This window comes from Engraulis encrasicolus, chromosome 18 (assembly GCF_034702125.1).
Source record: "Engraulis encrasicolus isolate BLACKSEA-1 chromosome 18, IST_EnEncr_1.0, whole genome shotgun sequence".
Classification (NCBI taxonomy): domain Eukaryota; kingdom Metazoa; phylum Chordata; class Actinopteri; order Clupeiformes; family Engraulidae; genus Engraulis; species Engraulis encrasicolus.
This window is the reverse complement of record NC_085874.1, coordinates 21,795,304-21,805,303: the sequence shown is the minus strand read 5'-3', so window position 1 is coordinate 21,805,303 and position 10,000 is coordinate 21,795,304. Positions and strand designations below refer to the sequence as shown.

General features: G+C 44.7%; 1 protein-coding gene across 1 annotated transcript in view; it reads left to right on the top strand.

The window, feature by feature from the left end:
- Positions 1-10,000, top strand: part of LOC134468828 (ATP-binding cassette sub-family C member 12-like) — a 50,281-nt gene that overhangs the window by 9,650 nt on the left and 30,631 nt on the right. Inside the window, 8 exon segments of the mRNA XM_063222713.1 lie at positions 636-743; positions 3,838-3,943; positions 4,166-4,245; positions 6,079-6,150; positions 7,201-7,325; positions 7,525-7,597; positions 8,632-8,775; positions 9,287-9,352. Coding sequence (XP_063078783.1) covers positions 636-743; positions 3,838-3,943; positions 4,166-4,245; positions 6,079-6,150; positions 7,201-7,325; positions 7,525-7,597; positions 8,632-8,775; positions 9,287-9,352 — 774 coding nt within the window.

Sequence of the window (10,000 nt, the reverse complement as noted above, 5' to 3'; positions counted from 1 at the left end):
GATACTGTCCCATTTTTGGAAATAAGCTCATATTACACCTTCCCTTGAGTTAAATTATTGAGTTTTACCTCTCTCCTGTACGTTCAACCATTCTCTGAATATGGCAGTGCAAATTTTACCTCCATGTGTCTCATAGAAGTCAATATTAACTGCTAGCTTGGGGGTAAAATTTGCACTGCCGTACTCAGAGAACGGCAGGAAGTACAGGAGAAATGTAAAACTCAATAGTTTAACTCAAGGGAAGGTGTTATATGATCTTATTTAAAAAAATGGTACAGTATGACTTTAAATTAAGATTAAAAAGACATAAAGATATAATAGTGTATATACTGTATAGGCCACATCTCTGTATAGGGCGCACCTCTGTATTGGCCGCACCTTTGTGTAAGATGGAGGTGTCCATATTGTTCATTAGCTGTGGAGCTAACTATCCTAACTTTATAGTCACACATACTGTAGTAATCTAGACTCTATCCGGATCCTGATGTTAGCCACAGGGTTCAAGACTAGAAATGACAGATATTTCTGTGTGTGTGTGTGTGTGTGTGTGTGTGTGTGTGTGTGTGTGTGTGTGTGTGTGTGTGTGTGTGTGTGTGTGTGTGTGTGTGTGTGTGTGCGCACGTGCGTGTGTTTAGGCCTTCACCATCATTGCGGTCTTCAACTCGATGCGGTTCGTTCTGGACATGCTGCCCCTAGGTGTCAAGGCTCTTGCTGAAAGCCTTGTGTCCCTTGGACGTCTCAAGGTGTGTGCTTTTGGCATTGATGAGTGTCGAACAGGGCTGGACTGGTCCTCTGACATTCAGGGAATTTTCCCAGTGGGCTGCCAGTCGTATGGGGCCGATGTTTTTGTGTTGTTTTTTTTTTCTTAAAATCTTCCCTTCAGCCCACAATTTAGATGGGGTGGCCCATCAGTGCATTCTTAAAGGGCAACTCCTGCCAATTTCAATGTGCTGTTGTATTGCTCACGCTGGCCTTGACTTGTCAGTACCCGGTGATGCCGCATTTTTTGGCTCAGCCCTTTCCGAGATATGAGCTATTCTAATGGGGGCAACTTTTGCGGCGTCACCGGTACTGACAAGTCAAGGGTAGCGTGAGCAATACAACAGCACATTGAAATTGGCAGGAGTTGCCCTTTAATATATGGTACAGTGGACTGAGCCCATCATAATTTCAGTATGGGGTTGGTGGGGTTGAAGGGCTGGTCCATAACAAAAATGCCCGGGCCGGTGTGTGGTCCCAGTCCAGCCATGGTGATGAAAAATAGTGCTCAGTTTACATTGGTGTTTATTTTGATGTGCACTCATGGGTCAACGGTTAAAGGTGCACTGTGCAGGAAATGGTCTAAAAAGGTACTGCAACTATGCTGCTCATTACCTCCGCCAAGGAGGTTATGTGATCGCCTGGGTTTGTGTGCTGTGTGTGTTCGTCCCCTGGACCTTGTGTGGTCGCATGCTATTTCACAGCCTGCCACAAGGTGGCCCGCGGTGAGCACTGGGCACCAGCGAATATTCGGGTGTGCCTGCAAGTGCATTTCACCTAAAAAGTTGCTCATCAGTCATCAGCAGGTATTTTATACAATCCTGTCAAATTAATTAGGCTATTGCAAAAAAATGAAATTTGTGATTGTGTAAGTTCATAATGCTGTAGCGAGATGGACAGTGACCACAGCCTGCAGATCATTTAGGTTGACAATACTGTCAATTTAATTACCGTTGCCAAAAATATGGAATATACAGTATGATAGTGTAAGTTCACAATGCTGTTGCGAGATGAACAGTGACCCCGCAGATCATTTAGGTTTGCAATGCTGCCGAATTGCTACCGATGCCCAAAAAATGTGCGAATTTCACTGTGTAAATTCACAATGCTGGTCAAATTCATCATACCCCCCTTCGCTACATCTAAAGTTGTTAGCGAGATGGACAGGGACCACACAGCCTGACAGCATGCATAGCCTCGGCTGCCTGCGCCATTCTCAGTAAGGAACAGGAAGGGACTCTCTGCGCCATGGGACTCTCTCCTCTTCCGCCAGCTCCAACATTCAATTGCATTCCACCTAAAAAGTTCATCAACAGGCAGTCAATAGGCTATACCCTCGTTGTTGAAGTTTACAAACAATCCCGTCAAATTACTGCCAAAAATATGTGTGAAGTGTAAGTTCACAATGCTGTTGCAAGATAGGCAGTAGGGTAACCCCCGCAGATCGTTTAGGTTGACAATGCTGTGTAATGAATTACCGTTGCCAAAAAAATATGTAGGCATAGCCTAATTTGTGACTGTAAGTTCACAATGCTGGTTAAATTCATTACACTCCCTTCGCTACAAAAAAAAATGAAGTTCCTTGGCGGAGGTCTGCACACTCTGGGTGCATTTCTAGTTGAAATTGGGCTGCCTATTGCCAAATTTGATCTTTACATGAAAGTTTACTAATTAATAAACAAATATTTCCTAGTATGGTCCAAGTAGAATCATTTTGGCAGCTAAAATGGCTATTTTTGGAAATTCAAAATGGCGGACCATGTAGAAGATCCCCCTTTTCATGTATCATGTATTTTTCTAGTCATAATGAATACTTGAGGCATTCATACTTAGCGTAACTCACACACCCCTCCGCATGCTGCCGCGGCGCGAGGTCGTGCACCCCACATTTTTTGTAACTTTGCGTGCGCCACCAGCGACCATGCAGGTAGGCAGACAAAGCAGGAGTTGCGAGGAGAGGCTACAGCTACTGTAGGCTACATAGCTGGGGATCTTACCGTCCAAAAAGGGCCTAATCGTTACGCGCTGGATAGAAGCACCAAAATCGGTGCAGACCTACCTTAGGGTGTTCTCCATCATTTCAGAAGGGGCTCCCCAAATGTCAATGTCATTAAGGTCATTTTTATGGGGTAAATCCAAGATGGCTGCCCAAAACCAGCCAATAGTAGTAAAATGCTGTACTGCCTGGACATAATGGTGTTATGGGCCAATCCACCTATTTGTGTGTGATGTATACAAACTGAACTTTGAAAATATGTGCAAAACTTACCATAAAAACAATGTTATATATGTCTTATTTCTGTCTTCTTACTCAACATATACTAAGAAATCATTTCCATTTAATATAAACTGAAGCCATACTGTGGCCTACATGTAGGCCTATATTGAGATAGTAGCCCTACAGCAGCCGTGTTTGGCTTTTTATTTTTATTCATTTCTCTCATGAACAGCAGAGGGCACAATTCCGAAAATGCAAGCAAAAGCCTGTAAATAGCGCTTTTGACTATGAATGGTCTGCCACATTTTAATGGTTCTTGCGCCAAATTGCGCACGTTAAGTATGCGGAGCCCATTAGAATTTGATGGTGGTGGTAAGTATTCATAACAAAGGTAACATTAGTGAATGGACAGCATGAATTCTGGAAATAAACAACTAAAAATCTCACACAGTGTCCCTTTAAGGTGTGTCAGGCTTGTTGCCCACACTTTCTGTTTCGATTCCCAACCCGCCAGGTTCGTGGGGGCAGTAAGTAATAAACCAGTGCACCCCCCGCCCCCCTCCTCCTCCATGATTGAGCATGTTAGTGTCCCTGCACATTTGTGGTGTGCAGTGTTTGTGTGTGTGTGTGTGTGTGTGTGTGTGTGTGTGTGTGTGTGTGTGTGTGTGTGTGTGTGTGTGTGTGTGTGTGTGTGTTGGTTTATGTGTGCATATCTAATGTGTGTGTGTGTGTGTGCGCACGTGCGCGTGCATTATTGTGTGTGCCTGTGTATGTGTGGGCATATCTAATGTGTGTACGCTTCTGTGTGTGTGTGTGTGTGTGTGTGTGTGTGTGTGTGTGTGTGTGTGTGTGTTGTCCAGAGGATGCTGCTGCTGAGGAACCCTGAGGCGTACGTGGAGCAGGGGAGAGGGCTGGGTGCCGCTGTCATCGTGGAGGACGCATCCTTCTCCTGGAAACCACCAACACACACCTCCAATGACACACACACCTCCGATGGCACACACACCTCCCATCACACACACACCTCCAATGACACACAGACCTCCAATGGCACACACACCTCCCATCACACACACACCTCCAACACACACACCTCCAATGGCACACACACCTCCAACACACACACCTCCAATAAACACACCTCTGAACACACAGACATGTCTAACACAAACATCTCCACTACACACACCTCCAGCGACTCAAGCCACGACACACGGATATCAGAGGACAACCTCACTCTGAGACACCTCAGCTTCACCCTGCCCAAGGTAGCGGAATCAGTGGAGAGAGTGGTTTGAATGATCAAAGCTTAAAGGGGCATTCCACCGGTGGAGACATGAATATGTTACTGAAAGTGGGTCATATTTATAGTAGAATAGTAACATACATTTCTAATGTGGTGCCTTCTTGGCCAAGAATAGGCAGAAAATGACTTTTTAGTGCTTGTGGATTTGTGACAACAATCCCCATAATGCACTGCGATGCTCAAGTTCCACAGGCCACACCCAGTTATTTGGGACTCTATGCATCATCCCTCCCTCAGCTTGCAGGCAGTGTTGCCAGATTGGGCTGTTTCCCGCCCAATTGGGCTGCTTAGGATGGTCGTGTGCGGGTAAAAATGGCATTTAGCAGAAAAACCCGCCCAATTTTAGCCATATAAATCAATAGAATTGGGCGGGATTTTGAGCTTCTAGGCTGGTTTTGAGCATTTCTTGGGCTGGAAATCATCAGCCTCATCTGGCAACCCTGCTTGCAGGTGCATCACAGTGGGACAGACATCACTGGAAAGGAGAAGCTGGAGCACACTGCAGCTTAGTTTTCAAGACTTTATTTTGTGCACACACGCGACCAACGTTTCTGTGTTGCTACACCTTCTTCAGAGTCAAATGATACCAAGAGAGAGACATACATTTCAAGACTTGACATTCACAGGTGATCCTACTTGGTTTGGCTAAATTGGTCTGATCTCATTGCAGGTAATTGACCCCACCCCCCAACACCAGGACAAAATTGTAGACAATTAGACAGCTTGCCAACTTCCCAAAACAAAATAAAAAAGTGAAAAAAACAATACACAAAGAACATTGTCAATAAAACCACAGCTACAATTATTACAAGACCACAGCCGCGATGCTGGAACAATTTGTTACAGAGAGCAAGACATATTGTGTTCCTCATTTATGCCCTGAGGCTCCACTGAATTTAGAGTATGAATCCAAAATGCCTTTCTACGAAGCCTCTCTGTCTAATTGTCTGCAATCTTGTCCTGGTGTTGGGGGGTGGGGTCAATTACCTGCAATGAGATGAGACCAATTTAGCCAAACCAAGTGGGATCACCTGTGAATGTCAAGTCTTGAAATGTGTGTCTCTCTCTTGCTATCATTTGACTCTGAAGAAGGTGTAGCAACACCGAAACGTTGGTCGGGTGTGTGCAAAAAATAAAGTCTTGAAAACTAAGCTGCAGTGTGGTCCAGCTTCTCCTTTCCAGCTATGCCAGTGACTTACTGGCAGTGTTGCCAGATGAGGCTGATGATTTCCAGCCCAAAAAATGCTCAAAACCCACCTGGAAGCACTAAATCCCGCCCAATTCTATTGATGTCGATGGGAAAGATTGGGCGAGTTTTCCTGTAAAATGCCATTTTTACCCGCAGACGGCTATCTCAAGCAGCCCAATTGGGTGGGAAACAGCCCAATCTGGCAACACTGCTTACCGGAGCCTCAATGCCAGTGATTTCAAAAGCACTGGGACACTGATCTGTGATAGGTCTGTTAGAGCATTAGGTCCAACCCCCTATGGGCGGGGTTGAAAAGGTGGGAAAAAGGCTTGTAGTCTCAACAGAAATCCACCTCTCTTACACTTCCTATGTCGATGATGCAAAATGACAATTTTTACATCATTGACATAGGAAGTGTTAAGAGATGAATGCGGGTTTCTCCTATGTCAGGGGGAATTGAGAGATTTTTGCAAGACCATTCAAAAGTATGACTGGGTGTCTAGCAATGGAAAGCCTAATGCAAAATGGGTGGAGTGTCCCTTTAAAAGTGTGTGGCAAGTCATTGAAGTCAGTACACAGTAAAGTAAATGTATGTCTGTGTTGCAGGGGAGTCTGCTGGGTGTATGTGGGAATGTTGGAAGTGGGAAAAGTTCCCTCATCTGCAGCATTCTGGAACAGGTAAACACGCATGCACGCACGCAACTGCAGCGCAACTGCAGTGCAACTGCAGCGCAACTGCAGCGCAACTGCAGCGCAACTGCAGCGCAACTGCAGCGCAACTGCAGCGCAACTGCAGCGCAACTGCAGCGCAACTGCAGCGCAACTGCAGTGCAAGCAAAACCTCACAAAGACCCAAAACCACCAACACTCTTACGATGTTACTTCATAATGTCCTAGCGCTAGATGTTAGCATTAACATGTTAGTCGGTGTGTAAGAGGCTAAGTGATGCTAAGCCTAAGTGTGAGAGGCTAAGTGATGGATGCATGTGGCAAGCGGACAGCCAACCTACCTCCAGGTCTTGGGGACAGGGCAAGCAGGGTCATGCGACACCAAGCTCAGACACATCGGGCCTCCCCTTTGGATGTTAGTTCGGTAAACCCCACATCCAAATAATACAAAGCAAACGCACATCCGCACAACGCACATCCGAAGCAAGCAAAATGAAAGAGGGTCCACAAAGTCCCAATGGTGAAGTGGCCAGCTCCGATAGCGACTTAGCACAAGTGGCTGCCTCACATGCGAGCACATAGAGATAGAATATTAGACTAGAGGTGACGCGTCAATTCGCGACAGCACCTGGAAACTGCAAATGCTAGATCTATTTATAGCCTATTTTACGATTCCGCCGTCTGCCGATCATTCAGCGTTCAAATAGCATGCGTAAGCTAAGCGCTAACGTGATGAACGTAACTCTCGCCATAAAATCGCCGTAACATCAAATGCGCAAGGCAGTGCCGTTCGTAACGGCTGCCTCATAAGCTAACTTCACCTATCTGATCAGTGACCTGTTTATGTAGGAGGAGAGTAATCGAATTGACCCTATGTTCTAGCCATGCACTCTCAAGTGTGTCCCCCCCTCCAATTGGACTCACCTGCTGAACTTTTATGGCCTTTAGTTGGCCCAGACACCCAGCGATCAGATGGTGCCCCCTTGTGGATGGGATGTTAAGTGTTGGTGTAATGTCTAATCAAAGTGCAATCCTAACATGATCGATGTGTGCATGTAGATGCATCTGCATCAGGGTCGTGTGTGTGTGGAGGGCAGTCTGGCGTACGTCTCTCAGCAAGCCTGGATCTTCCACGGAACCGTCAGAGACAACATCCTCATGGGAGAAGCCTTCGACCAGCACAAGTACACACACACACACACACACACACACACACACACACACACACACACACACACACACACACACACACACACACACACTCACACACACTCACACACATGCATATTCATGAGACAGTAACAACCCATCGAGCAACACTTATGTGACTTTTACTGAATTTTTGAATTTTTGTGTGTGTGTGTGTGTGTGTGTGTTTTACAGGTATGATGAGGTCATCAGAGCCTGTTCTCTTAATCCAGATTTGGCCACACTGCCCCACGGTGATCAGACTGAGGTCAGTGAGCTTGTGTGTTTATCTCTCTGTCTGTTAGCATTTATACATGATCTATTTTAGCCTTTTCTTTCCCTTTTTAACCCCTTAGCGCAGCACCTATCTTATAACCTCACGGTCACCAAAACTGTAATGGCTATATGTCTTAATCTCTCACTTGCAGCTCTCGGTACTGTCATAGCAATGTTGTTATGGTGTAGTTGAGTATTTTCAGCAAATAGTGAATAGGGTTGCTGGCGACCCCATCTGCAGTAAGAGGCTACTAGCATATTTCAATGTTTACCTCTGCCAAGGAGGTTATATATTCGGTCGCGTTGGGTTGTCTGTCTATTTGTTTGTCTGTCTGTCTGTTTGTCTGTCTATCAGCAGGATACCTCAAAAACTTATCAACAGATGAAACTTTGTGGAGTGGTTGGAAATGACTAAAGGAACAAGTGTTTACAATTTAGTGCTGATCCGGATCACAAACAGGAACCAGGATTTAAAAAAACTCCTCAACATTGCTAGCCTAGAAATGTAGACACCCCTCTAGTGACTGCAAATTGGATTGTGGGACATGGTGAATTTTGACATTCCAGTTTTCTAGCTCCACAAAAAGAAGGCAGAAAGTCTTAAAATAAAAATAGGCTGTAACATAGTCAAATAGCTTCCTTGGCAGAGGTCTGCACTCTCTGAGTGCATTTCTAGTATGAAATATTTTTCACTGAATATGCATGTTCCTCAAATTGCATAATGTCTGAGATGACATGCAAGCATGCATGAAATTACATTAAATTTAATTAAACATGCTTGGTTTGCAGATGCAGCACATCATTGTGTATCTGTGTATTTATTCAGGTGTATGCACCTCCAGGACCACAAGTGATGTGTGCATGTGCGTGTCTGTGTGTGTGTGTGTGTGTGTGTGTGTGTGTGTGTGTGTGTGTGTGTGTGTGTGTGTGTGTGTATGTGTGTGTGCGCGCGCGCGCATGCATGTATGTGCGTGCGTGTGTGTGTGCATGCATGCATCCATGTTTGTGTACATGCTTCCCATGTAGATAGGAGAGCGGGGCATTAACCTGTCTGGGGGGCAGAAGCAGCGCATCAGCGTGGCCCGCGCGGTGTACTCGGGGCGGGACATCTACCTCCTGGACGATCCTCTGTCCGCTGTGGACGCCCACGTGGGGAAGCACATCTTCCAGGTTGGGGTTGGCGATTTTTTGACATAAAATCTTAATTCTGATTTTTTATCACAACCTTCCACTGAAAAAAAAACAGGCATTTTATATACTTGCAATTCGTAATTAGTAAGTAATGTTAAAACACTGAAGACACTCTCGTAAAGTGCACAATTGGAATACAACAATGCAAAGAATAAAACTGAAGGCAACAACATTAAGTAAGTAGACATCACTCTGATACTGATAGTAAACATCCTCACTGCAAGACGATTTCTCCACTTTGGCAGATTTGAGACAATCTTCTACTCGATTTCGCGATTCACGATTTAACCCCTTAACACAGAGCATATGTTATAACCTTATTGTCACTAAAATTGTAATGGCTTAATCTTGTACTTAAGACTCTAGGTACTGACATAGCAATAAAGTTATGATGCAGTTGTGTATTTTCAGCAAATGACGAATAAGCACGCCGGCGACCCCATCTGCAGTAAGAGATTAATATCGTTTTATCACCCACCTCCACTTCCAGGAGTGCATCAAGAAGAACCTCATCAGAGGAGGCAAATCAGTCATCCTAGTCACACACCAGCTACAGGTACACACACACACACACACATAACACACGCATAACACGCACGCACACGCACACGCACACACACACACACACACACACACACACACACACACACACACACACACACACACACACACACACACACACACACACACACACACACACAGAGTTTCTGCTCAGGGCCGTCGTTAGCCCTATTTTAGTATTTTAGGGGGGCTTTAGCCCTCCCTATATTAGTATTACCAATAGTAGTAGTACCAATTTTCACTCACAATACCCGTGTAATAAATCCATTTGACATTGTCTTAAAATTATAGTTGAGCTTTAATATTTGTCTTAACAGTTTGAAAACACACATGAACTGATTAAAATAGCTACTAATGGAGTAAAAATTACCTAATATGTGCCGGGGATGCATAGTTTTCCAAGTAAGGAACCTGTTTGAATGAATCGCTTCCTGACCACTGCTTCTCCTGGAGACGCGCAGTTAGTAACTCCTTAAAGTTCCTAGTCCTTGTGTAAATTATGCTCTCGGCATTTTTATCTAATCATTTTACCTTCCGCACATAATACTCATCAGTTGAAACATTTTGAAATGTTTTTTTAGCTTACATATAAGGAATGTTCATTAAAATGTGAATTTTGTAAAAAAAATATCACTGTAACTAG